This window comes from Zophobas morio, unplaced genomic scaffold, assembly GCF_036711695.1.
Source record: "Zophobas morio isolate AGI-343-1 ecotype UQ-CSIRO unplaced genomic scaffold, CSIRO_AGI_Zmor_V1 ptg000038l, whole genome shotgun sequence".
In the NCBI taxonomy this organism is placed as follows: Eukaryota; Metazoa; Arthropoda; class Insecta; order Coleoptera; family Tenebrionidae; genus Zophobas; species Zophobas morio.
Window position 1 is genome coordinate 1,868,121 of NW_026972143.1, and position 26,144 is coordinate 1,894,264.

Sequence of the window (26,144 nt, forward strand, 5' to 3'; positions counted from 1 at the left end):
TAGTGGGAAAATGGGTGATGAAAACGTTCAAAATGGCCGAAGAAAATGACAGTTACCCCTTACACGAAGCTGTTTTTAATAACGATTTAAAATCCCTGTCACGGTTATTAAGGAAACACGATGTAGGGGCTAAGGACAAACACGGTGAGTCGCTTGATTCAAAGAAAACCGCATTTGGGTGGCAGTTTAATTTACAACGATCCGTTTACACTAAAGAGTGAGGTTATGTAACGAGACGTTATTTATATCGGGGGAGTTTTCATAAACAGTTGGTTTTTTGCAGGGAACACCGCCCTACATTTGGCTGTAATGTTAGGGCGGAAAGGTAATTATCATAGTAATTATCTGTAATGGCGTTTATCTTATCTCTGTTCATTAGAATGTGTACAGCTACTCTTGAAACACGATGCCCCTGTCAAGGTGAAAAATGGCTTAGGGTGGACGGTTCTGGCGGAGGCGGTGAGCTACGGGAACAGACCCACAAGTAAGCCCCACTTTGAACCGATTTCGCGTTAACGAAAATTTTCAGTTTCGTCGCTCGTGCGGAAGTTCCGGCAGCAATCCCGCGAGCAGATGGAGGAGCGCCGGCCGAACTTAGTCGAGGCTTTAAATAGGATTAACGACTTCTATATGGAGCTAAAGTGGGATTTTCAATCATGGGGTTAGTTCAAATCAGTTGAAATCATTTTTAGCGTCACGTTTGAACGATTTCAGTGCCCCTTGTCTCCCGCATCTTGCCCTCCGACATCTGCAAAATCTACAAAAGTGGCGCCAACATCCGCCTTGACACGACCTTAGTCGACTTCTCCGACATGCGGTGGGAGCGCGGTGATATTTCTTTTATTTTTAACGGCAACGCCGAACCTAACGAAAGTTTGACCGTCCTTGACAATATAATGAAAGTTTATCAGAGAGTTCGCTACGAAGAGAGCGAAATGGAGATCGAGGATGAAGTGGACTTGTTGATGTCCACGGATATTCTGGCAGCTCAGATCTCCACGAAGAGCATCTCGTTTGCGCGGGCGCAAAGCGGGTGGATATTTCGCGAAGACAAAAAAGAATTGGTGGCCGGGCAGTACGAAAGCGAGTTATACACAGTGAACGGGTTGATGTTGGAGAGTAGGAAACGGCGGGAGCACCTGTCTTCGGACGACTTACAGAAAAATAAGGCGATTTTGGAGAGTTTTACCAAAGGGGGGAATTTGCAAAATTTTGACCAGAATGGAGTAGTAAGTAATCTAGTGTGCTTGGTGACAGTTGTAGTTGTAGATGGCGCTGGTGTCAGTGTTACCAACGGCAAATAATTAAGTCGAAATTAAACGAAAATGATTTGCAGCCCGTCCGTAGAACGAGCTTAATTCCTCCCCCAGAGAAAAACGTGACGTGGCAGCAGTACATAAATGCAAACCTTAACGATTACCCGCGACTGGGGCGCGATCTGGTGTACAAAGAAACGACAAAAGCGTTCAAGGCCACGATTGCAATGGTAAAACTGTCTTGAAACATTTATTTTTGTTATCATTGTAAATTGCAGAGTTCCGATTTTCCGTTATCAGTGGAAATGTTACTTAACGTCCTCGAGGTCATCGCGCCCTTTAAACACTTCTCCAAACTGAGAGATTTCATCACTTTCAAGCTCCCCACCGGGTTTCCAGTGAAAGTAGAAATCCCGATCTTGCCCACCGTGACGGCGAAAATCACATTCCAGCAGTTTGAATTCCGGAATAACATACCAAAAGAACTGTTTGAGACTCCCAAGCACTATAAAGAGGACCCCACAAGGTTCGCGCACGATTTGTCAAACTAAACCGGTATTGTTTGCGTAGATTTCCAGATTTATGACGTCCTGAACTGTTCAACTCCTTCGAAATCACCTACACAAAAAAACCAGTGTTCCTTTTACCATATGATAGACGTCTCTTAGCCAAGGCGAAGTTTGTCGGTAAACTAAGAAAATCAAAGGATTCGATGGGGGGCAACAGTGGTCCTACGGTGTGCGTCGAAGTACCTATGTTATTCACACTAGGCAGCATCTACTCGACTAGTTGTCTAGTCTATTTGGAATAAAATTACTTTATTTTCACTGAAGCAGGGTATTTATTGTAATCTAAGTTACTCACTTTGGATTCGAGTTGTATTTGTCGCGGTGCTGCCGTCGTTTTTGTTGTTGTTAAATTGTTGTTATTTGTGTATTCATGTTGAGTGTTGAAAAATTATTGTGTTGCTGTCACAGTTACCGACATATCAAAAGGTCTCCAGTTTATGTTGAGTAGGTCAAATGTCAATTATATAAAAGCGCCATTTTGTGACATTCTTATACAAGTAGAGTATTTTGATTATCAGACGTATATACAAATCACTTAGCCTATTTATTTTATGCTTAACTAATCAGCGCGTTTTAGGTTAATTTATATATTTATTTTACTGATAGTATATTATTGTTTAATTTCTCAATAAAACATATAAACGACACTCGGTATACTACACCAGATCCACCCAGTGTATCGTGGACGACAACCACCAATAACAAGCGTCGCTGGAAGTCACGTGAATGCACACCCTATCGGATTGGTGATTTCTCCAACCAGAGGGCGCTCGTATCATACGTCACTCAAATGTCATTTCTCCACTTTTTTGTTTACAAAACACAAGTAATGGTTAACAAATTCTCGCAAAAATGTCTGAATTAGTGTCGAAATGCGTGCTCCGGGTGGAAGTGAACGACCCCAGTCCAGGTATTCAGCCCCAAACCTAACCCTACTTTTTTGTGACAATTTTTTCCAGAGACGGATGAAGCCTGTGGCGACACAACCAGCAAAACTTGTCGCAAATCGCACGATATTAGCGTGGAGACTTTCCCCAGCCGGTTGGAAAGCCCCCGGGAAGACTGGGGCTTGCTGCCTGTGACATCCCGAGAAACGACCCCCCTCACCGAAAAAGAACCCGAAGAAAGTAAATCAGAGATTGGTTTTTTCAGCGGAAACCCGTTCGTGGAAATCACTAAAGGAATCCTGCATTTATACAAAGAAGAGTAAATGCTGTATGACCACTCTAAATTAAAAACTAATTAAAACTTAGTGTTTTAAGCGACCGAAAGGAAGCCTTGACGTTGTGCTTATTGGGGGTCCCCACGTCTATGACTTGTCACGATTTATTGGCTTTTACAGCCCCCTGTCACGCCGACATTGCCCACATTAGAGTCCTCCGGGACTCCCTACCCAACCAATACATGGCACTTTTAACGTAAGACCGTCACTCATTTAACTCAATCACGTCGTTGTTTAGTTTCAGGACGCACGAATCAGCTATAGAGTTCTACGTGACGTTCAATGGGGGGCCGTATAATAGTCTCGAACCGGATAATCTCTGTCGGATTGTGTGGGTGTCACGGGTCGAGTGGGCCCACGACGGGACTCCGCCCCCGGGACACACCGAACTCCCGATTTGTCCCGTCTGTCTAGGTACAACTCCGTTTTCACTAACTCTATATTAACCCCAGTTTTCTAGAACGTATGGACGAATCAGTCGATGGGGTCCTCACGATTTTGTGCAACCACGCTTTCCACGCCAATTGTCTCGAGCAATGGGGCGACTCCACGTGCCCCGTTTGTCGCTGCGTGCAAAGCCCTGAGCAAGCCGCCAGCTCCGAATGTGAACAGTGTGGCAAAGTCGCTCAGTCCGTCGACGCTTTGTGGATTTGTTTGATTTGTGGACATGTAGGCTGCGGCAGGTATCAAGGGGGCCACGCGGCTTTACATTACCGCGAGTCGGGGCACTGCTACGCGCTTCAATTAGGGTCACACCGCGTGTGGGACTACAAAGGAGATAATTTCGTGCACAGGTTGCTGCAAAATAAGTCTGACGGGAAATTGGTGCCGTCGGAAGGGCCCCCTTCTGAGGCGGAGTGTGCACAGGAGAAGGTTGATTCGGTGCAGCTGGAATTCACGTACCTTTTGACGTCACAGTTGGAGGAGCAGAGGTTATACTTTGAGGATAAATTAGCTCAGTAAGTGCAGGTTTTCAGGTGAAAAGGGGGCTAAAAGGGGGTTTGCAGGCTCGAGAATTTGTACTACGTGGAGAATCAGGAGTTGAGGTCCGAAGTGGCGAGTTTGGGGGAGGTAAATGGGGAGTTGAAGGCGAAATTGGTGACGCTGAATAAGGAGAAGGTGGCTTTGGAAAAGAAATGTCATCAGCAGGGTGTCAAGTGAGTTGGGGGAAATAAGAGGGCGAAAATCCCCATTATCGTTTTAATTTTGAATCAATTAATTTTGTTACTTTGTACAGATTAACTGCTAGTTTGAATGAGTTGAGCGAGGAAAGACAGTTGGGGAAAGCGTTACGGAACAATCAGCAACAGTGGCAGACGAAGGTGGCCAAACTACAGGAAGAAAACGACTCTAAAGACAAAGAAATCGCGGAATTGAAGGAGCAAGTGCGCGATTTGATGTTCTTTATTGACGCGCAACAGGTGGGTGTGTAAAATTTTGAAAAATGAGTTAAGTTTGGTTTTTAAGGTTATCGAAAAGTCGGAAAATAGGGAAGAGATCGCTGAAGGCACGATCACAGTAGGCGCCGAGCCGGCGCGCCCCAAGTCCAAAAAAGGCAAAAAGAAGCGTTAATTACATTACTCTAAGATTAGTCAGTGATAAGATGATTAACTTCTCATTGTTTATTGTGATAAGATAAGACTCATTTAACACTTCAAAAAAAAAACACACAGTTGTATGTCGTGCAAATTCTACGATTTATTGGCTGTTTATTAAAGTAATTACGGAAAAAACCCTTTTCTTCAATTTCCACCCCACCTGGTATTTTTGGTGTCGCGATGTTGGTGACGACTCCCGTTTTGTTTACTAGTCAGTCATACCAACGGCGTCGAGGTCGTTAGTGGTGGTTAGGAAAATGACTCGTTGATGAAAATTCGGGAAAATGGGAAACCATCACGGGCACGGCTCCCACAAATCGGGAGAGTCCACACCAACGTCCCAAGGGTCCCACAGGAGCATTTCTAGATCCGTACCCAACACCGACGTGCAACCCGAACAACCAAGTCAGTTGTTCCCGGTGGAAAGATTAGCCAAGGTGGGTCGCAAACTCCCGTTTTCCGCTGCTTTCCCACGCGTAATAAACGTGCAATTACGCCGCAAAATTTTTATCATTCCTGGAAGTCATTATTGTTAGGTTGGCAACAAGCGCGCCATTTTTAATTCAATCGGGGTTTCAGATTTTAGCGGAGAAAGCGTCTCACGAAGACCATGTTCACGGAATCACGTTATCGGTGTTCACGGTGAGTCTATTTCATTGTTGTACACATAACCTCACTCGTATTTCAGAAATACCTTTTCCCCCGGTACCCCATTCTAGCGGACAAACTCTTCGCCTACTTCCACAAGTCGGCTAAGTGCAAGAACACCTACATTGACACACAAAGCTTCAAGCAACAAAGCGAAAAATACCTATCTGTGAGTGTTAGGTCGCTTCAAGTACGACTAATTATTGTTTTTATTTAGATTCTCGACGATGAGGTGGTTCGCGACACGTTTGTTAAAATGTTTTCTAGTGAAGGCGACAGCAGCGACGTGATCACCCCAGAGGGGCTGCGCTCGCTGCTCATGTGCGGCTATCACGTTAGTATGGACCATTATTCCGAAGGCCCCCAGATGTGTCTTTCCATCGGGAAAACTCTGAAGGCCGTTGTTGATAGTTGTTTTCATACGAAAAATCAACTGTCCGCACAGTTTGTGTCGCATTGGCTTGCCGCTAATTGTCCGAGGCTTTTGTTGCCGTTGCATCGCTACATTATACATTCCTTAGCCACTTCGTATCGCACGATCGAAGATTACGAGTCTACTCCGGCTGCAGGTAAGTGGGGCTGCGTCGAGACAAATTGAAAGAAAGAGTTTTATGGGGGTTTCTGTCCAGGTCTTTCTAAAGATGCGAAAGATGAAGTGGAAGAAGGTAAAATGTTGTTAGTAGCTGTGTGTTAATTAAGTAAGTCATGATAAATGTTTGGATCAACACTGATAGCAGAAATTTTTTGAATTAATTACGCGCGATTTTATAATAAGTGAAATCTATAAACGAGCTTATGTTATTACTTCGGTTGGCAACAGTTTTTTTGTTGCTTGAAACTAACTCCAAAAATGCTTCAGTGTGACTCCGGCTTTTGTAGGTTTGGAGCTTGCCACGCCCGTCCTGGAGCACCCGCCCCCTTTCGGTCAGAAGCACCCCCACCTACTCCAGATGAGCATGTCTTGGCTGCTAGCCGGCGCCCTCCCTCCTGTATATTCACGCCCCCAGAAAGCCCACTCCCCTAGCAACAGCGGCGTCGGTAAAACAACAACACTGATTTATGCTCCGCCCCTAACCCGAATTTGTAGGCTTGTCAAGCACCGCCTTCCTCGCTAAACTCCTCTGCTCCGTGCCTTCTCATTGGGTGGTCTTGTACGACTCGAACGACAACGGTCTCGGTGCCAACCGATTCCTACACCACGTCTTATCTTACAAAGGTCCTACGTTGTGCCTTTTGCTTGCCGAAAACGGTCAAATATTCTGCATAGCGTCACCGAACGAATGGAAGGAATCTAACCATTATTGGGGCGGCGAAGACGCCGCCGTTATTCAACTATCCCCCAAATTTTTGTTACTAGAAAAGGGTTCGAAGATGTTGTATTTGAACACGACGGTGAGGGGGTACCCATATGGGTTGCGAGCTGGTACAGACCCCAGAGCTCCCATCATTATCGTGGATGGCGGTTTTGAAAAGGTAAATAGTTGAATTAATTACGCAGCAATTTTCTAATTTTTTCTAGATGGAGTTTAAGAAAATTCCGTATAATCTCATACGGATCGAAGTGTGGGGTTGTGGCGACCCCGTCAGTCGCGAAACTCAACTAGAAATAAAGAAGTGGGAGGTGAAAGAGGCGGAGCGACAGCGCTTTGTCAAATTGAGCGCCGCTGATTGGCTGGACCACCCAGATAGGTATTTGTTGGAGCTCGCCGGTAGGCCTCAATACCACCAAAGCCAAAATCAAAATCAATAAATAATTAAGTACTCAGGGCTAATTTTAGAGTAATAGTACTGACGTTAGTCACTGATGTATTTATTCAGAAGTCTTAAGAATTTAAAGTGCCCTCATTTGTTAAATTATTGACTTAGGTATATCGACACGGCTTTAACTATTGTCATGGTATTAAATACAGTAAACCCTCTTTAACAAAAACAACTTATTTAAGCTAAGTTTTCTTCGTAATCTATTTCTAAGAATACATATATACATATAAAATATAATGAAACAATTGTCCTAAGTAGATTGTTTGGGACTTTGATCCCACTTCGTAATAACGAAGTGTTTGTCTTACCCGAGTTCGGAGTAACGAGGGTTTACTGTACTTAAATGGTTCTACTTAAACTTGTACTCTTTAAGATACTTAATTTATGTATTCTATGATATTGATAGGGCGTGTTCGTCATGTTATAAATTAAAATCCGACATATTTTTATAAAGATGTTTAAAGGAGGCGTGTCATTGTATAACACCTCCCACTTCCGTTCACCAAGTGTCAACAGTGTCAACGTAACAATTGAATTTGTATTACCGAAAGTGCAACCATAGATTAATATAGATGCGACATACAGGCTGATTTTGCAAAACCACCCTTATTGACATTTGAGTCCTCAAGCGCCAAATTTAAATAGTCGATGCCAATAAAAAAACTTGTTTCACTACAACTCGTCGTCTGAGAACTTGTTTGATCTACAGACCAGAGCGCGCTCAGGCCATTGTCGACTCTAAGCGTTCAGAAGCGATTTGGTTGGTTTGGACCATAATTTCTGCGGGAAATAGTTCGGTGGGTTTTTATAACGACTAAGCGAATATTTTTGGTACATATTTAGATGATTTTACATATTTTGTTTAACTAAGAATTAATTCTTTATTTGTGTTTTATACTAGCAAAACGTCTTAAACTAAGAATATTGTTGAAATCGTGGTAACGCAATGGATTTTTTCGGGAAAATGTTTTAGAAACACTGGTCTATTTTGTATGAATTTTTAAATGTTTTTAGTGACAATTTTTGTATGATATTAACAGTGAGAAAAAAAAAATGAAAAATTAAAATAATCGAAAAATCGAGAAATCTAATAATAGAAAAATCGAAACCTTAAAAAATCGTAAAACCGAAACATTGAAAAATCGAAAAATGAAATATCAGAAAATCGAAAAAATGTAAAATTCAAAAATCTAAAATTTAAAAACCGAATAACGAAAAATCAAAAGATCAAGAAATCGTGGAGTCGAAAAGTCGAACAATTGAGAAGCCGAAATAGGCCAAAATCGAAAAGTTAAAAATTGAACAATTTTTAAATTGAGAAATTGACAATCAAAATATCGAAAAATCCGAATCTCGATAAATCTTGAAATCAAAAAACTTAAAAATTCGAAAAATTGAAAGATTGAGAGATTGAAAGATCAAAAAAACGAGAAATCGAAAAGTGATGAAAAATCAAAAAACGAAAAAATGGAAAACTGGAAAAACTGAGAAACCGAAATAGGCCAAAATAAAAATTTGAAAAATTGATAAATCTAAAACCTGAACAATCAAATCTCGATCAATCGGGAATGAAAAATTAACAAATCGAAAAATTGAAAAACAGAACATCTAAAACCAGGAAGTCGAAAAATCGAAAGATATAAGAAATATTGAAAAATTAAAATATCAGAAGATTGAAAAATCTAAAATTTAAAAATCCAAAAATTGAAAAATCGGAAAAGTAAAAAGGTACACACATCGAAAAATCCAGAAGTCAAAAATAGAAAAGCCGAAGAATTGAAATATTGAAAAATCAAAAAATTAAAGAATTGAAGAACAGGAAAATCGAAACACTCGAAGGTCAAGAAATGGGAAAATCAAAACATCGATTAATTGAAAAATAGAAAAATTGCGAGTTTATAAAAGTCAAATTTGAAAAATTAAAAAATCGAAAATTTGACAGAATGACAATTGAAAAACAAAATCCAAAACCGGGAAGTCGAAAAATCGATTGATTAAGAAATCAAAACATTAGAAAAATTCGAAAACTTGAAAAACTGAAATATCGAAGAACTGAAATGAAAAATCGATAAATCTAAAATTTTAAATATTGAAAAATTAAAATATCAAAAAACTGAAAAATCTAAAATTTAAAAATCGAAAAATTGAAAAAACGACAATTGAAAAACAAAATCAAAAACCGGGAAATCAAAAAATCGAAAGATTAAGAAATCGAAACATTTTGAAAATTGAAATATGGAAGAGCTGAAATGAAAAATCGAGAAATCGAAAAATCTAAAATTTTAAATATTGAAAAATTAAAATACCAAAAAATTGAGAAATCTAAAATTTGAAAATCAAAAAAGTAAAAAATCGACACATCGAAAAATCCAGAAGTCAAAAATGGAAAAGTCAAAGAACAGAAATATTGAAAAATCCCAAAACTGAAATATCGAAAAATTGAAAAATCGAAAAATCAAAAAAGTGAAGTCGAAAAATAGCAACCTTAAAAAATCGAAAAATTGAAAAATCAAAAAACTGAAAAATCAATAAATTAAAGAATTGAAGAACAGGAATATCGAAAGTCAAGAAATGGGAACATCAAAACCTCGATTAATTGAAAAATCGAAAAATTGAGAGTTTATAAAAGTCAAATTTGAAAAATTAAAAAATCGAAAATTTGACAAAATGACAATTGAAAAACAAAAAATCTAAAACCGTGAAGTCGAAAAATCAAAAGATTAAGAAATCAAAACATTTGAAAAATTCGAAAACTTGAAAAATTGAAATATCGAGAACTGAAATGAAAAATCGAGAAATCGAAAGATTGAAAAATCGAAACAGTAAAAAAATCAACACATCGAAAACTCCAGGAGTCAAAAATCGAAAAGTCGAAGAATCGAAATATTGAAAAATCCCAAAACTGAAAAATGAAAGAAAAACTGAAAAATGGAAAACCTGAAAAATCTGGGAACTGAAATATCCAAAAAACTGAGAACCTAAAAAGTCGAAAAATTCAGCAATAGAGAAATCCAAAAAGTGAAGTGGAAAAATTGAAACCTTAAAAAAAATTTTTTAAAATCAAAAACCTGAAAAATCGAAAAATTAAAGAATTGAAGAACAGGGATATCGAAACCCTCGAAAGTCAAGAAATGGGAAAATCAAAACATCGATTAATTGAAAAATCGAAAAATTGACAGTTTATAAATGTTAAATTTGAAAAATTGAAAAATCGAAAATTTGAAAAAACGACAAATATAGAAGAACTAAAAACTCGAGAAATCGAAAAACTTAAAATTTTAAAAATTGAAAACTTAAAATATCGAAAAGTTGAAAGATTGTGAAAACCGAAAGTTCAAAAAACGAAAAATTGAAGAATGTAAAAACTGAGAAAACTCACAAAATTGAACGAAATAAAAGTTGCAAACCTAAAGAATCGAAAAATTGAAACATCTGGAGTCTGAAAAATCGAAAAATTGAGAAACTGAAAAACTGAAAAATCGAAACCTTCACAAGTCGAAAATGGGAAAACCACACTGAAAAATAAAAATCGGGAACATGAAAAATTGTGGAAACGAAAAATTGAGAAACTGAAAATTCGAAAAACTGAAGAAACGAAAAATTGAAAAATCGAAAGAAACAACAAAAAATAAAGGAATTGAAAATATGAAAATTTGTGACATAAAATCGAGAAAATGAAAATTTAAAAAATCGGGAAAATGAAAAATAAAAATCGAGAACTTGAAAAATTGAGGAAACGAAAAATTGAAAATGACAAAAATTAAAATCTGAGAATGTGAAAAATCCAAAAATGAGAAACTGTAATATCGAAAAATTGGAAATCGAAAAATTGAAAAATTTAGAAGTCAAGAAACTGTAAAATTGAAAAATAAAAAATAAAAAAACAAAAGTTTATGATGAAAACTTGAAGAATGTCAAATGTGAAAATCAAACATGAAAATTTGAAGAAACGAAAATTTGAAAAATCGAAAGATTAAAAATTGAAAAACTTAAAATTCGAAAAAGTGAAAAATAAAAAAAAAGAAATATGTATTGTAAAATCAAAATATTGAAAATTAAAGAAACTGAAAAATTGGAAGACTGGAAATCCAAAAACTGCAAATTGAAAAATTTTAAACGTGGAAAATCATGGAATTGAAAAATCTGGAGCCTGAAAAATCGAAAAATTGAGGAACTGAAAAACTGAAAAATCGAAACCTTCGCAAGTCGAAAATGGGAAAACCAAAAAATGGATTAATTGAGGAATAGGAAAACTGGAAATTCAGAAACGTCAAAACTTGAAAATTTAAACAAATTGGAAAATTGAAAAATCGGAAAATTCAAAAATCGAAAAGCCGAAAAGTAAAAAAACGAAAAACCGATAAATTGAAACATCGAAAAATTCAAAAACTGAGACAATTAAAACATCGAAACATCCGAATCTCGATGAATCGAGTTCTCAAAAAATTGAAAACTCGAAAAATTCACAAATCGAAATATATATGTGTAAAACAGTCGAAAATTGAAAACTCCAAAGTTTAAAAAACGAAAAACTAGAAAATTGAAGAACTGAAAAATCGGAACTGCGAATTCGAGAAACGGTAAAATAAAAACATATACATATATATTAATCGAAAAATGGGAAAACTGAAAACTTAGCAACGTCAAAATTTGAAAAATTGTAAAATAGAAATACTGAAGAACTGGAAAATGAAAAAATCCAGAAATCGAAAAATCTAAAATTTAAAACATTGAACAATTGAAAAATGGAGAAATCCAAACATCAAAGAATCAAAAAAGATGAATTCGAAAATTTAAAACTTTAAAATCGAAAAACTGAAAAATCGAAACATCGAAAAATTAGAAAATCGAAAAAACCGAGAAATCCAAAAATCGAAACATCGAGAATTAAAAAAAAATTGAGAAATTCAGCAATCAAAAAATCCAATCATTTGAATTCGATAAATCGAGAAATAAAAAAATTAAGAAGTCGAAGTATAAAACTGTCGAAAATTTGAGAAATCTAAAGTTTAACGAAAAATTGAAAATCCAAAAAGTAACAAAAGGATGGAAACCCAAAAACTGCAAACTGAAAAATTTAAAAATTGGCAAATCGACGAATTGGAATCGATTGGCCTGAAAATTTGAAAAATTGAATGAACGAAAAATTGGAAAATCAAAAGAAACAACAAAAATTAAGGAAATGAAAAAACAAAAATTGTGATATAAAATCGAGAAAATGAAAAATAAAAAATCAGGAAAACGCAAAATAAAAATCGGGGAATTGAAAAATTGAGGGGACGGAAAATTGAAAAATGGCACAATTAAAAATCGAGAATGTGAAGTAATGGAAAAATGAGAAATTGTAAATTTGGAAGTCGACAAATTGTAAAATTGAAAAATCAAAAATAAAAAAACGAAAAAGTGTATAATAAAAACTCAAAAAATGTACAAAGTGAAAATCAAACTTGAAAATTTGAAGAAAAATTTCTAAAAACCTGAAGATTTGAAAAATTTAATAAAGGAAAAATTGTAAAATCGAAAGAAACAACAAAAAATAAAGGAAATCAAAAAAAGGAAAATTGTGATATAAAATCGAAAAATGAAAATCTGTAATATTGAAAAATTGCCAAATTGAAAAACTGATGCAAACCGAAAAATTGAAAATTTTGGAAGTCGAGAAATTGTAAAATTGAAAAATCAAAAATAAAAAACGAAAAATTACAAAATGAAAACTTGAAAAACTTAAGAATCGAAAAAGTGAAAAATCAAAAAACAAGAAATACTCCTATGTATTATGAAATTAAAATTAAAGAAATTGGAAAATCGGAAGACTAGAAATCTGAAAACTGCAAAGTGAAAAATTGAACAAGTGAAAAATTGTAAAATCGAAAAAAAACACAGAACATAAAAGAAATGAAAAAACGGCAATTGTGATATAAATCGAGAAAATAAAAATTACAAATTCGCCACACTGAAAAATTTGGAAGTCAAGAAACTGTAAAATTGAAAAATCAAAAATAAAAAAACAAAAAAGTTTATGATGAAAACTTGAAAAATGTCAAAAGTGAAAAAGAGCGAGAAAAGTGCTGTCTAAATAACTTTAGACCAATTTTTATAATTCAACAATTTATATTGAGTATCAAAAATAAAACACCGACAGGTTTCGAATAATTTTATGATACCGCCTTAAACTTGTAACTATGACGCTTCTGTATGTTCTCTGGTGCAACCTTAGCCACACGTAAAGTACACATAACCTCAATAACAACTAATTAGTACACCAGGTTTAATTTAGTGCGAAAGGTGCGAAAATGTCGTTATATCGACAAACACTCGCACTTACGTCGCGTTTACTCCTTAAACAAGCCCTCAAAACACGAATTACGGGTGGTAAGTACACAAATTGCGTTGTACATAACCTCACTTATCGCACTTTTCTAGAAACGCGGAATATAAAAAGGTGGGTGGCCCCCACGCTTAACGAGCTTTATACGCGGCGTCTGAAAGTCGGTCCGGAGCCCCCGCAGCCCCGTTCGACGTTCCTAGAGTGGAACTATGAAGCCGAAGTTTTCGCTTTTGGTAAACGTCTGGGGGAAGATTTTGACAAAAATATTCTAAAGCAGGCGCTCACCCATCGCTCGTTTGTGATCGCTGAAGAAGAGAAAGCCAAACAAAAAGGGGTACAGTTTGAGGAGCTTGCGAGTAATAGAAGTTTGATTAAAGAAAGCGACAAAATTGTCTCTGACTTTTTGAAAGAAGAGTTTAAAGAGCACCCCGATGACGTAGCAGAGGCGCTGCACGATTATCTCACCAGCGTTGATATGTTGGCCCACGTGGCGTCACATATGGGGCTCAGAGATATAATTTTAACATCTGTGAGTCCTCGTGGTTGTAAAAATTTTTGTCTGGAGTGACTTTTTCAGGAATTTCCTGTTGAAAATTCGACACTTGCGGACACGTTTAAGGCCGTCGTGGCAGCTTTGAAGCAATCCCAGGACTTAGCAAGAGCGCAAATTTTCGTCAAAGACTTCCTAATAAGTCAACTAAACGGAAAAGACATTTTTGACATTTGGAACCCCGAGAAACCCTTGGAATATTTAACAAACTTGCTTAGGCAGAGAGGTATTAACGAGTTTGAGCCCCGATTGTGCAACCAATCAGCCGCGAACACGATCCTAGCGAACTACCAAGTCGGTTTGTATAATAATAAAAAACTTCTAGGGATTGGGTGGGGCGAAAGTATACAAATAGCGAAAGAAACGGCGGCTTTGGACGCCATTCAAAGGCTCCATTATCAAAAATAGGTTAAGTTTTAGTATAAAATAAATAAAATTGAACAATGGTCAAGATTGGGTGTCCACTATAAGAGTACCATTCCCGTCTTTAATCCTGATGCGTCCGTTTGCGTATTTAGTTTCTTGGGTACCATCTGGGTAGAGGATTTTGACAGTACCATCGGGGTATTCGCGTCTCTGCAATTCATGTTTAAGACTAAATTGTGACAAGTTTGACTTTACCTTGAACTCTTTGGTTTCGATTTCTTTTTGTCCGTTGGGTAAAAGTAGGGTTTTGTCGCCGCTGGTGTTGATTTTTACAACTGACCCATCGGTGTATTTCGTTTCTTGGGTACCATCTCGAAATGTCGTTTGAGTGACGCCATCTGGTAGAGTAATTTCGGACTTACCGTCGGGGTACCGTTTTTCCAGGATTCCTCTGGATTAAGAAATAATTTTATTTCCACAGTTCGAACGTTACTTACTCGGGAAATTCCACCATTTCCACACCGTCGGGATAAGTAGTTTGACAGATCCCTTTTCCGGCGAAAAAATATTTCACAGTCCCATCAAGCAAATTAGTTTCTTGTTTATCCCCATTGAAATACTGGACAGTAATGAAGTTACCATCAGGCGAAACCGTTTTTAAATTCCCATTAGAGTACTTTATTTGTTTGCTCCCGTCGTCCAAAGTGTGTTGACTTTTCCCTGAAACTATTAACGTATTTGGTTGGTAGCACTGACAAGTCACGCCTGCAATCAAACGCGATTGGTTGAAAATTGAATTACCCGCCGCTTTTGACACGTCCCGAGTCACTTGATTCCTGAACGTGTTTTCGTACTGCATTTCCAACTCCCGATTCGTTTCCATTTCAAAAAACGAGTCTTCAGTGTCCAACGAGTTGTTCTTTGACGCAATTTCCGTTTTTTTCGAAGTTTTCGCCAACTTCGAGATGTTTTTGTTAATTTCGTGCAAAATTTTCGAATCCGAGGACTTTCTAGTCATTTTCTGACTCGCTGAAAGCTTCGCGTTTTCTTTGGTTAACTTCTCGACTTCGTCTTTCAAGTTCGCGTTTTCTTTCTCCAGTTGTTTGATTTGGTTTCGCAGGCGCGCTTGCGTCATCCCGTTCTTGGACTCTTTGAGTTTGAGGGTTTCAGTCAAGTCGGCCACTTCCTGCTTCAAGTTGCTTATTTCTTGTCGCTCTTTTTTGTTGGGGCGGTTTTGGGACTCCTTCATGTAGCTAAAAACGGGTTTTATTGATTTTCAAAGGTTCGACTGTGACTCACGTTTGGAAAACTTGTTTCTCTTTTAGGAGTTTCTTTTTTTCGGCTTCGAGTTCGTAAACGAGGTCTTGTTTTTCGTCTTCGAAGTCGCGCTTCTTTTTTAGGAAGTCTTTTTCTCGTTGCTCGAGCTGTTTTTTGATTTCGCAGATTGTGTTTTTGTCTTGGATGACTTCGCGGATTTTGGTTTCGTAGTCGGTGATGGTTTTTTGGAGCTTGTCGCCGCATATTGCACAATTTTGGTTGTCGGTACCGACGCCGATGTCGCACTTGGAGGTTCTTAGGGTTGCTTCTAGGTCTGTGGAGGAGATGGAGGTGTTGTCGCTTGAGGGTTCAATTGAGGACCATTTTTCGTCGTCAGAGGCGTCAATTATGGCTGCAACTTTAACTTTAGTAATTATTTTTAAAAATTTGTGAGTTCTAACATGGTACTTGGGGTTTGGCGCTTTCCGTAAGCCCCTTCAAGCGCAGCAAAATTTCAGCAATGTCCCGCTTGTCGAGGGTTGTTTCAATAATTTCGTCTTCACTCTGAGTGTCCTGGGTTTCCCAATGTACCCTCTTTTCTTCCGGAATAGTGGCCTGAATCTTAGCTTGAATTTTACTAGGGGTGCTTGATAAAATCCGAACCACACTTGAATTCGTTGAACAGAAACTACTATCTTCCGCTCGTTGTTCCAAGGCTTCAAAAATCAACAATTCTTTCTCTAGTTGTTTTTCATACAACGTTTGGTCACTGGGTCCCTCAGATCTACAACAATTTCCACATTAACACTAAAATTACATTAAAAAAATTGATAATTTCATACTTATTCAACTGCGAGTTAATCTTCTTCACGTGTTCACTACTTTCATCAGCTCTAGTCCACGTCGCTTTCGGCTTAATCGCCAAATCCGGGGCCCTCAGAGGCGTCACACTTGTCGCCACTTTCTTGCTCGCCTTGACCGGTTTGACTGTCTTTTGCGGCCGCGGCTTTATTTTAAACCTCTCCAGTCCGGCCCCCTTTTTCAAAAAGGGTCGCTTTATTGCGGGTATTGCCTTCTCAGGGCCCGGATCCTGGGCTAGTTTTTCTTCCAACAGCTCGTTGAAGGTCTTACTGGGTGAAATTACCTGCGATTCCACGTTTACGGGGGTCTTTAGTGACTGGTTTAGCGTCGAGTCAAAGTCTGAGAGGCCTTCTATGGTTTGGTAGTCCGAAGCCGTGCTGGTGTCGATTAAGTTCTTTGTTTTTTTGAGGAGTTCGTCTTGGCTTTCTTGCCACAGTTTTAGCTGTTTGAGGCGCTGGAGGATGTCGGAGGGCGATAGCGACATTTTTTGTGGGGTTTTTCATGAGTTTGGCACTTGGGGTTTGAGGTTAGGTTCGTTGGAGGTTTGAATTTGATTGAAGTGTAAACAAACAGGGGTGCCAATGTGAGCGGTGGCAACGTGAAAGAAGAAGAATGGTAAGTTACTAAAGTCAATTACTTTTTGCAATTATGTATTAAAAAAACTCAAAACAAGATTTGAAATATCTTAGTTAGATATCAGAAGAACGCTCAAATGGCGTTTGAAATATCATAGCTTCATAATGTAAAAAATAACGTAGTTTTTCGCGTTTATTACAATTTCTAGACAAATAAAACACATAAGTATTTCTTAATCAACAGTTTTCAATATAATTTGAATATACATAAGTTGAAGATCTACAAGAAAATGTGTTTAGTGAAATTTCGAAAATTTTGTTGAAATCATTGGTCGAAAATTGGGGTATTTTGCATATTTTTTAATGTTTCAAAAGACGATTCTGGAAAAACCATTGGAGTTATCGAAGAAATGAAAGCGGAAATGACTTCCGCGGCCCGAAATCTACAAGAAAATGTTTTATGTGAAATTTCGAAAATTTTATTGAAAATTGGTCGAAAATTGGGCCTTATTTGCTCATTTTTGAATATTTCAAAGTGTTGGACGTAAAGGCTTTGAAAACACCTTTTTTTCGCGGCGATTTTACAATTCCAAAAAAAATATATTAAAATTTGGATCGAAGCTGACAAACGCATCAAAAGGTCACCTACCTTGTTTTGTTCAGCCTCCTGGGTTGAGGGTTTGTAGACCGCATGCACAAAGGAACCACGTGTCTAAGTTTCGCGACAACAATTCGCGATTGACGTCACACAAGATGGCAACTGCGTTCACTTAACGCCCACCTTAGCGATGTTACCTCTCTGAGGGTTTCTCGATAACTCTGTTCGATAACAGCGCCAACCCCAAGTACCGGGCCCTTTTGCTCGGTACTATGGCGCCTCTAGTGGAAAGTGACCAAAATACACTTGTCAGCAATCCGCGGGATAACAAACAAAATCAAAACAAAATATTAAACAAACTTCGAACCGGAACATTCCGCCCACCAAAAGAAAATTAAACATTTTTTTTTTTTAACGTAGGTTCCAGCACAATATAAGATTAATTGACAATCTAAAAAACTAATGACTAAAACTAAATACAATATGAATGCAAACTATTGACGAGGAAGCGGGCACAGCTTCACTCGAGGACGTGTGATCATGCCGCAAGTGGTACGTACTTGTGCAACTCGCACTATACCGTCTTTTCCCGGGTGCAGCGCGACAATTCGGCCAAGTTGCCATTGCAACGGGGCCACCGAATCACCCTTGAATACGACCAGCGCACCTACCGACGGCAGGTTATTCGACGTGTTCCACTTATGCCAAACATCCTGGTGCAACCGTTGCACGAGCTGCCATCTACTTAGCCGATTTGACCGCATTGTCTCCAACGGTTCATCGGGATTATCCGCGGAGGCGGGACACAGGGGTCGCGAATTCAATACGGCTTCAAATTGCGCCAACACGGTACTAAATTCTTCGAAGGTTAGGGGTTGCTCGCCTACAACGCGCTTAAGATGGGATTTGAACGATTTGACGCCCGGCTCCCATAATCCTCCCATATGGGGGGCCGACGAGGGGTTAAAATGCCATTTGAGGGTGCAGTTACCGGCCGCTGCTTGCAATAACAAATACTGTAATATCCGGAATCTGACATGTAAATGTTTCCGATGAGCGGCCTCTATGATTAGTTCGGTTAGACTGTGCGAGCGCGGCAATAACAAGGGGTGCTTAGTTTCATAGAGGAGTTCCGTTTGGTGCAATCTTCCGGTAACGCGAATCAAACCGTCGTCTAGGAAGGGGGTCAATTCGTGGAATGGTTTTGAACACGTGCCATTCTTTTGCAATGAACGAATTTCATTGGCAAACACTTTACTTTGTACCATTCGCACAGGTATTAACAACGGATGATGCAATTCCCTTCTGTGTACTTCATGTTCCCTACCGGTACCAACTTCTAGGTCTACTTGTAGAGGCCACTCAGTACCTGTCAACCACATAGGATCCGCCCACCATAGCGGATGTGTGACACGCTCCTGTAAGAGTAACCCCCTCGAGGCGCAGTCGGCTGGGTTATCAGGGCCGCTTCCATGATTCCATGCCGAAGGTTCGAATATACCTTGTATGGGCGCGATTTGATTTACAACAAAAGTGGTCCAATGACCGGGCCTCGACTTAATTCCCGTTAGCGTTACTCTTGAGTCGGGCCACGCACACACCCTGTGTGTGTTCAACATACCCTTGAGGGTTTCCCGGGCAAATGACAATAGGTCGGCCGCAAAGAGGCGCGACTCAGGGACGAGAAAACGGCGCACTGCTGACTCGGAGGACCGACCTAATAAGGATGGTGTCGTGTCGGCGAAAGGTAATTGAACATTGTAACTACCCTGGATGTCACATGCGATCGCCGACGTGACTTTTTCCTCACACCAAGCGTCTTGCGGGGTCGCCATACTGCGTTGTGGGACTTGCTCAAGCCGCCCAAAGCGTTTTAACGCCGCGTCTAAAGAGTTGTCAATGGACGTACAAAAGGACCTAACCGCGGTTTGTTGTTTGCTACGCTTAGCACCCCCAATCAGTACCCACCCGAAAACAGTATTTAACGCGGACGGTTTCTCGAACCCACCTTTCCTGAAGCCGGATGTCACGATTTGTCCGTAAACATCAGCCCCCAACAAGACGTCCACTTGTTGTGGCTTACCGAATTCCGGGTCAGCCAATTCTAAATTACGTAGGTGACGAAATTGTCGCAACCGATCTTGTGACACTGCCCTTGTGGGGACGTCACCGCAAATTTGAGGCACAACAACCATTTCCGCTTTTAACGAAAAACTACGTACTAAATGCGACCTCACTTCGCATTTCACTACACCCGACGTACTGCTTGTCGACATTTGATTCAAGCCTTGAATAGGTACCACCGCGTTAGTTTGAGGAACCCCTAAAATCTTTGCACACCTCTCTGTGACAAAGGTGGCCTCGCTCGCAGTATCCAAAAGCGCCCTAAATGCGCGATATTTACCTCGCGAATCCACCAAAATTATTCGCGCGGTCGCCAACAGAGTGAAACTGTGGGTCGCGATCGCATTAGTCATTACTTTGACCCCGTCGTCGACCGATGGGCCCTCAAAGATCCCTGACGCCTCTTCCGGCTCGGCGCTAGGTTTGGGGATAAAATGTAACAACGTGTGATGTCTACAATCACAAACCAGGCAGTTTAATTTAGATGGGCATCTGCTAACCGAATGCACCCTCGACAAACAATTGTAACACAGATTTTTGTTACGCGCGAAAGTATGTCTATCCCGTGGTTCCATTTCTAAGAAAGCATCGCATTTCGTTAATGGGTGCTCATCCGAACAATTAAGACATTGTTCCTTGCTGATTGGTGATCGCGTGACAAACGATGACGTCACGGGACGCTTAGCAGGTACGGAAGATGCAGCTGTGGGTTTATGAAGGGCGGATGCGGAATTATGACCCATTGTCATAACGGAAGTTTCCAACGCGGTACAATGTTTAAGTAAAAATTCTTGGAGGTCATTGTAAGCAGGTACGGAATTTCCTACAATACTCAACTCAAATTTCTGTTTCCACGTGGTGTCCAGTTTTTGTAACATTAAATTTAATAAGGTGAAGTCCCACAAATCGACTTCATCGTACTGCTTCAACGCGGCCAAATTTTCCGAGAACACGTTTAACAAATTTCGCAACAAACTCGGCGAATCTCCATTCACTTTGGGTGCACTATAGATCGCTTGCCAATAATTTGTCAATAATACGCGCTTATTGTTATAACGCGCCACCAGCGCATCGAATGCGATAGCATAATTTGCCGCCGAAATCGGCAAATTTTTGATGACGGTAGACGCCTCGCGAGACAATGACGTCGACAAATATTGAAATTTTTCAATTGCGCTAAGATTTGGGTTATTGTGGATAAGCGACCGAAACAAATCATAAAATGTGGGCCAGTTTTTGATCTGACCGTCAAACGTCGGAATTTGAATTTTGGGCAATTTGACGTTGTTTGATGTTAAATTGCCCCTAGGTGCGGATGACTGCGCGGCCTCGCGATTTAATTCGGCTGCAACCGATTTAATCGAGTACTGCATATCGTCAAATCTTGATTGCACCTCGTATTGTTCGTCTAGCTGCTCAGGGGTGGTGCATAATTCGACAATTTGCAACTGTCGCTGCTCAAACTGGGCAACAATATGGTTTAAGTCCGCAGCTCGAATAAAAAACTCTCCTCGTACAGTTTCGTGGACTCTGGCTTGTTGCGATAGGTTCACTAAAACCTCCACGCGTTTGATCAAACTAGCGCGTCCATTACTTAGTGCGGCGACGGTAGCCATGATGTACGCTCGAATTTAAGTATTTCGATAATTTGAAAATCAAATGAAAATGCGTGCTAATCACGCTTAGCAAAACTACAACAAATTTGTGCTGGAATCTACAAATCTCTCGTAATTACCCTGGATCCGGCTCGAAGGACCATATGTTGGACGTAAAGGCTTTGAAAACACCTTTTTTTCGCGGCGATTTTACAATTCCAAAAAAAATATATTAAAATTTGGATCGAAGCTGACAAACGCATCAAAAGGTCACCTACCTTGTTTTGTTCAGCCTCCTGGGTTGAGGGTTTGTAGACCGCATGCACAAAGGAACCACGTGTCTAAGTTTCGCGACAACAATTCGCGATTGACGTCACACAAGATGGCAACTGCGTTCACTTAACGCCCACCTTAGCGATGTTACCTCTCTGAGGGTTTCTCGATAACTCTGTTCGATAACAGCGCCAACCCCAAGTACCGGGCCCTTTTGCTCGGTACTATGGCGCCTCTAGTGGAAAGTGACCAAAATACACTTGTCAGCAATCCGCGGGATAACAAACAAAATCAAAACAAAATATTAAACAAACTTCGAACCGGAACACAAAGGGCGATTCTGTAAAAACCATTGGATTTATCAAAGAAATTAAAGCGGGTATGCCTTCTGTGGCCCGAAATCTACAAGAAAATGTTTTAAGTGAAATTTCGAAAATTTTGTTGAAATCATTGGTCGAAAATTGGGGTATTTTGCATATTTTTGAATGTTTCAAAGGACGATTCTGGAAAAACCATTGGAGTTATCGAAGAAATGAAAGCGGATATGACTTCTGCGGCCCGAAATCTACAAGAAAATGTATTTAGAGGAATTTCGAAAATTTTGTTGAAAATTGGTAGAAAATTGGGGTATTTTGGATATTTTTGAATGTTTCAAAGGACGATTCTGGGAAAACCATTGGAGTTATCGAAGAAATGAAAGCGGATTTGATTTCTGCGGCCCGAAATCTACAAGAAAATGCATGTAGTGAAATTTCGAAAATTTTGTTGAAATCATTGGTCGAAAATTGGGGTATTTTGCATATTTTTGAATGTTTCAAAAGACGATTCTGGAAAAACCATTGGAGTTATCGAAGAAATGAAAGCGGAAATGACTTCCGCGGCCCGAAATCTACAAGAAAATGTGTTAAGTGAAATTTCGAAAATTTTATTGAAAATTGGTCGAAAATTGGGCCTAATTTGCTCATTTTTGAATATTTCAAAGGGCGGCTCTGGAAGAATCATTAGAGTTATCGAAGAAATGAAAGCGGATATGACTTCTGCGACCCGAAATTTACAAGAAAATGTATTTAGTGAAATTTCGAAAATTTTGTTGAAATCATTGGTCGAAAATTAGGGTATTTTGCATATTTTTGAATATTTAAAAGGACGATTCTGGATAAACCATTGGAGTTACCGAAGAAATGAAAGCGGATATGACTTCTGCGGCCCGAAATCTACAAGAAAATATATTTAGTGAAATTTCGAAAATTTTGTTGAAAATTGGTCGAATATTGGGCGTATTTTGCATATTTTTGAATGTTTCAAAGAACGATTCTGGAAGAACCATTGGATTTATCGAAGAAATGAAAGCGGATATGACTTCTGCGGCCTGAAATCTACAAGAAAATGTATTAAGTGAAATTTCGAAAATTTTGTTGAAAATTGGGTTATTTTGCATATTTTTGAATGTTTCAAAGGACGATTTTGGAAGAACCATTGGAGTTATCGAAGAAATGAAAGCGGATATGACTTCTGCGGCCCGAAATCTACAAGAAAATGTATTTAGTGAAATTTCGAAAATTTTGTTGAAATCATTGGTCGAAAATTAGGGTATTTTGCATATTTTTGAATATTTAAAAGGACGATTCTGGATAAACCATTGGAGTTACCGAAGAAATGAAAGCGGATATGACTTCTGCGGCCCGAAATCTACAAGAAAATGTATTTAGTGAAATTTCGAAAATTTTGTTGAAAATTGGTGGAAAATTGGGCCTAATTTGCTTATTTTTGAATATTTCAAAGGACGATTCTTGAAAAACTATTGGAGTTATCGAAGAAATGAAAGCGCATATGACTTCTGGGGCCCAAAATTTACAAGAAAATGTACTTAGTAAAATTTCGAAAATTTTGTTGAAAATTGGGGTATTTTGCATATTTTTGAATGTTTCAAAGGACGATTCTGGAAAAACCATTGGAGTTATCGAAGAAATGAAAGCGGATATGACTTCTGCGGCCCGAAATCTACAAGAAAATGTATTTAGTGAAATTTCGAAAATTTTGTTGAAAATTGGTGGAAAATTGGGCCTAATTTGCTTATTTTTGAATATTTCAAAGGACGATTCTTGAAAAACTATTGGAGTTATCGAAGAAATGAAAGCGCATATGACTTCTGGGGCCCAAAATTTACAAGAAAATGTACTTAGTAAAATTTCAAAAATTTTGTTGAAAATTGGGGTATTTTGCATATTTTTGAATGTTTCAAAGGACGATTCTGGAAAAACCATTGGAGTTATCGAAGAAATGAAAGCGGATATGACTTCTGCGGCCCGAAATCTACAAGAAAATGTATTTAGTGAAATTTCGAAAATTTTGTTGAAAATTGGTGGAAAATTGGGCCTAATTTGCTTATTTTTGAATGTTTCGAAGGGCGATTCTGGAAAAAACATTGGAGTTATCGAAGAAATGAAAGCGGATACGACTTCTGCGGCCCGAAATCTACAAAAAAATGTATTAAGTGAAATTTTGAAAATTTTGTTGAAATCTTTGGTCGAAAATTGGTGTATTTTGCATATTTTTGAATGTTTCAAAGGACGATTCTGGAAAAACCATTGGAGTTATCGAAGAAATGAAAGCGGATATGACTTCTGCGGTCCGAAATCTACAAGAAAATGTACTTAGTGAAATTTCGAAAATTTTGTTGAAAATTGGTTGAAAATTGGGGTATTTTGCATATTTTTGAATGTTTCAAAGGACGATTCTGGAAAAACCATTGGAGTTATCGATGAAATGAAAGCGGATATGACTTCTGCGGCCCGAAATTTCCAAGAAAATGTATTAAGTGAAATTTCGAACATTTTGTTGAAAATTGGTCCAAGAGCAATTTGACAAACTTGAGGATTTTTAGAAAATTGAGAAAAATTAGTGGCAATTAAAAAAATTAAAGGGTTTTTAAACTAGAAAATTCCAGAAATTTGAACAATTCGACCAAATTAAGAATCATAAGCAACTTGAGAAACGCTAGAAACTTGCAAGACTTTAGAAAATTGAAAAATGTGAGAAACCCGAGACACCTGAGAAACTTGAAAACTTAAAACCCTGAGCTTTAAAAACTCGGCAAAGTTGAACATTTTAGAAAGTTTAGAAACTTCGTATGTTTGACAAATCTGTGAAATTTTAGGAAATTGAGAAGCATTAGTGGCAATTGAAAAAACGTAAAAAGGGTTTCTAAACTGGAAAATTTCAGAAATTGGAACAATTTGGCCAAATTAAGAAAGATAAGGAACTTGACAAACCTGTGAAACTTGCAAAACTTTAGAAACCTAAAAAATGTGAGGAACCCGAGACACCTGAGAAAGCTGAAAGACTTGAAACCTTAAAAAAATGAGCCTTAAAAAACTTTGACTAAGTTGAAAATTTTAAAAACGTCAGAAACTTTGCATCTTTGACAAACTTGAAGATTTTTAGAAAATTGAGAAGCGTTAGTTGCAATTTAAAAAAATTCAACGGTTTTTAAATTAGAAAATTCCAGAAATTTGAACAATTTGACCAAATTAAGAGAGATAAGGGACTTGACAAACCTGTGAAACTTGCAAGACTCTAGAAACTTAAAAAATGTGAGGAACCCGAGACACTTGAGAAAGCTGGAAGACTTGAAACCTTAAAAAATGAGACTTAAAAAACATTGACGAAATTGAAAATTTTAAAAACGTCAGAAACTTTGGATCTTTGACAAATTTGAGGATTTTTAGAAAATTGAGAAGCATTAGTAGCAATTTAAAAAAATTAAAGTGTTTTTAAACTAGAAAATTCCAGAAATTTGGACAATTTGACCAAATTAAGAAGCTTAAGCAAATTGAGAAACGCGAGAAACTTGGAAGACTTTAGAAACTTTAAAAATGTGAGGAACCCGAGACACCTGAGAAACTTGAAAACTTAAAAACCTGAGCTTTAAAAACTCGACAAAGTTGAAAATTTTAGAAAGTTTAGAAACTTCGTATGTTTGACAAACTTGACAAATTTTAGGAAATTGAGAAGCATTAATAGCAATTTAAAAAACGTAAAAAGGGTTTTTAAACTGGAAAATTTCAGAAATTTGAACAATTTGTCCAAATTAAGAAAGATAAAGAACTGGACAAACCTGTGAAACTTGCAAAACTTTAGAAACTTAAAAAATGTGAGGAACCCGAGACACTTGAGAAAGCTGAAAGACTTGAAACCTTAAAAAAATGAGCCTTAAAAAACTTTGACGAAGTTGAAAATTTTAAAAACGTCAGAAACTTTGCATCTTTGGCAAACTTGAGGATTTTTAGAAAATTGAGAAACATTAGTAGCAATTTAAAAAAATTAAAGGGTTTTTATACTAGAAAATTCCAGAAATTTGAACAATTTGACCAAATTAAGAAGCATAAGCAACTTGAGAAACGCGAGAAACTTGCAAGACTTTAGAAACTTGAAAACTGTGAGGAAACCGAGACACCTGAGAAACTTGAAATTTTAAAAACTTGAGCTTTAAAAACTCGACAAAGTTGAACATTTTAGAAAGTTTAGAAACTTCGTATGTTTGACAAACCTGAGAAATTTTAG

At 38.2% G+C, this 26,144-nt stretch overlaps 5 protein-coding genes across 7 annotated transcripts; 4 read left to right on the forward strand and 1 right to left on the reverse strand.

The window, feature by feature from the left end:
- The first annotated feature begins 17 nt into the window (after positions 1 to 17).
- On the forward strand, positions 18 to 2,088 carry LOC135140162 (ankyrin repeat domain-containing protein 13C). Its single transcript, XM_064070590.1, has 8 exons — positions 18 to 144; positions 284 to 325; positions 380 to 484; positions 530 to 661; positions 715 to 1,229; positions 1,337 to 1,486; positions 1,535 to 1,782; positions 1,827 to 2,088. The coding sequence occupies exons 1-8, from the start codon at positions 18 to 20 to the stop codon at positions 1,840 to 1,842; spliced, it is 1,335 nt and encodes a 444-aa protein (XP_063926660.1). The 3' UTR covers positions 1,843 to 2,088.
- Positions 2,089 to 2,189: 101 nt separating this feature from the next.
- LOC135140160 (BRCA1-associated protein) lies at positions 2,190 to 4,619 on the forward strand. 2 transcript variants are annotated; one of them, XM_064070586.1, is made up of 8 exons: positions 2,190 to 2,735; positions 2,785 to 3,031; positions 3,079 to 3,243; positions 3,286 to 3,461; positions 3,508 to 4,006; positions 4,055 to 4,204; positions 4,285 to 4,468; positions 4,515 to 4,619. In XM_064070586.1, exons 1-8 carry the CDS (start codon positions 2,678 to 2,680, stop codon positions 4,617 to 4,619), a joined length of 1,584 nt encoding a protein of 527 aa, XP_063926656.1. In that variant the 5' UTR covers positions 2,190 to 2,677. The 2 variants fall into 2 exon arrangements, with proteins under 2 accessions (XP_063926656.1, XP_063926657.1); XM_064070587.1 differs by having other exon boundaries at positions 3,088 to 3,243.
- Positions 4,620 to 4,929: 310 nt separating this feature from the next.
- Positions 4,930 to 7,520, forward strand: LOC135140161 (uncharacterized). 2 transcript variants are annotated; one of them, XM_064070588.1, is made up of 8 exons: positions 4,930 to 5,082; positions 5,225 to 5,287; positions 5,334 to 5,462; positions 5,511 to 5,862; positions 5,923 to 5,958; positions 6,173 to 6,331; positions 6,381 to 6,766; positions 6,813 to 7,520. In XM_064070588.1, the coding sequence occupies exons 1-8, from the start codon at positions 4,930 to 4,932 to the stop codon at positions 7,041 to 7,043; spliced, it is 1,509 nt and encodes a 502-aa protein (XP_063926658.1). In that variant the 3' UTR covers positions 7,044 to 7,520. The 2 variants fall into 2 exon arrangements, with proteins under 2 accessions (XP_063926658.1, XP_063926659.1); XM_064070589.1 differs by lacking the exon at positions 5,923 to 5,958.
- Positions 7,521 to 13,247: 5,727 nt separating this feature from the next.
- On the forward strand, positions 13,248 to 14,383 carry LOC135140171 (large ribosomal subunit protein mL44). Its single transcript, XM_064070600.1, has 3 exons — positions 13,248 to 13,426; positions 13,478 to 13,911; positions 13,960 to 14,383. The coding sequence occupies exons 1-3, from the start codon at positions 13,348 to 13,350 to the stop codon at positions 14,338 to 14,340; spliced, it is 894 nt and encodes a 297-aa protein (XP_063926670.1). The 5' UTR covers positions 13,248 to 13,347; the 3' UTR covers positions 14,341 to 14,383.
- Positions 14,301 to 16,979, reverse strand: Sas-4 (Spindle assembly abnormal 4). The gene is made up of 7 exons (XM_064070593.1): positions 16,398 to 16,979; positions 16,017 to 16,339; positions 15,598 to 15,967; positions 15,100 to 15,551; positions 14,796 to 15,024; positions 14,554 to 14,749; positions 14,301 to 14,508 (listed from the first exon to the last, which is right to left on the reverse strand). Exons 1-7 carry the CDS (start codon positions 16,898 to 16,900, stop codon positions 14,380 to 14,382), a joined length of 2,202 nt encoding a protein of 733 aa, XP_063926663.1. The 5' UTR covers positions 16,901 to 16,979; the 3' UTR covers positions 14,301 to 14,379.
- Positions 16,980 to 26,144: the final 9,165 nt, after the last annotated feature.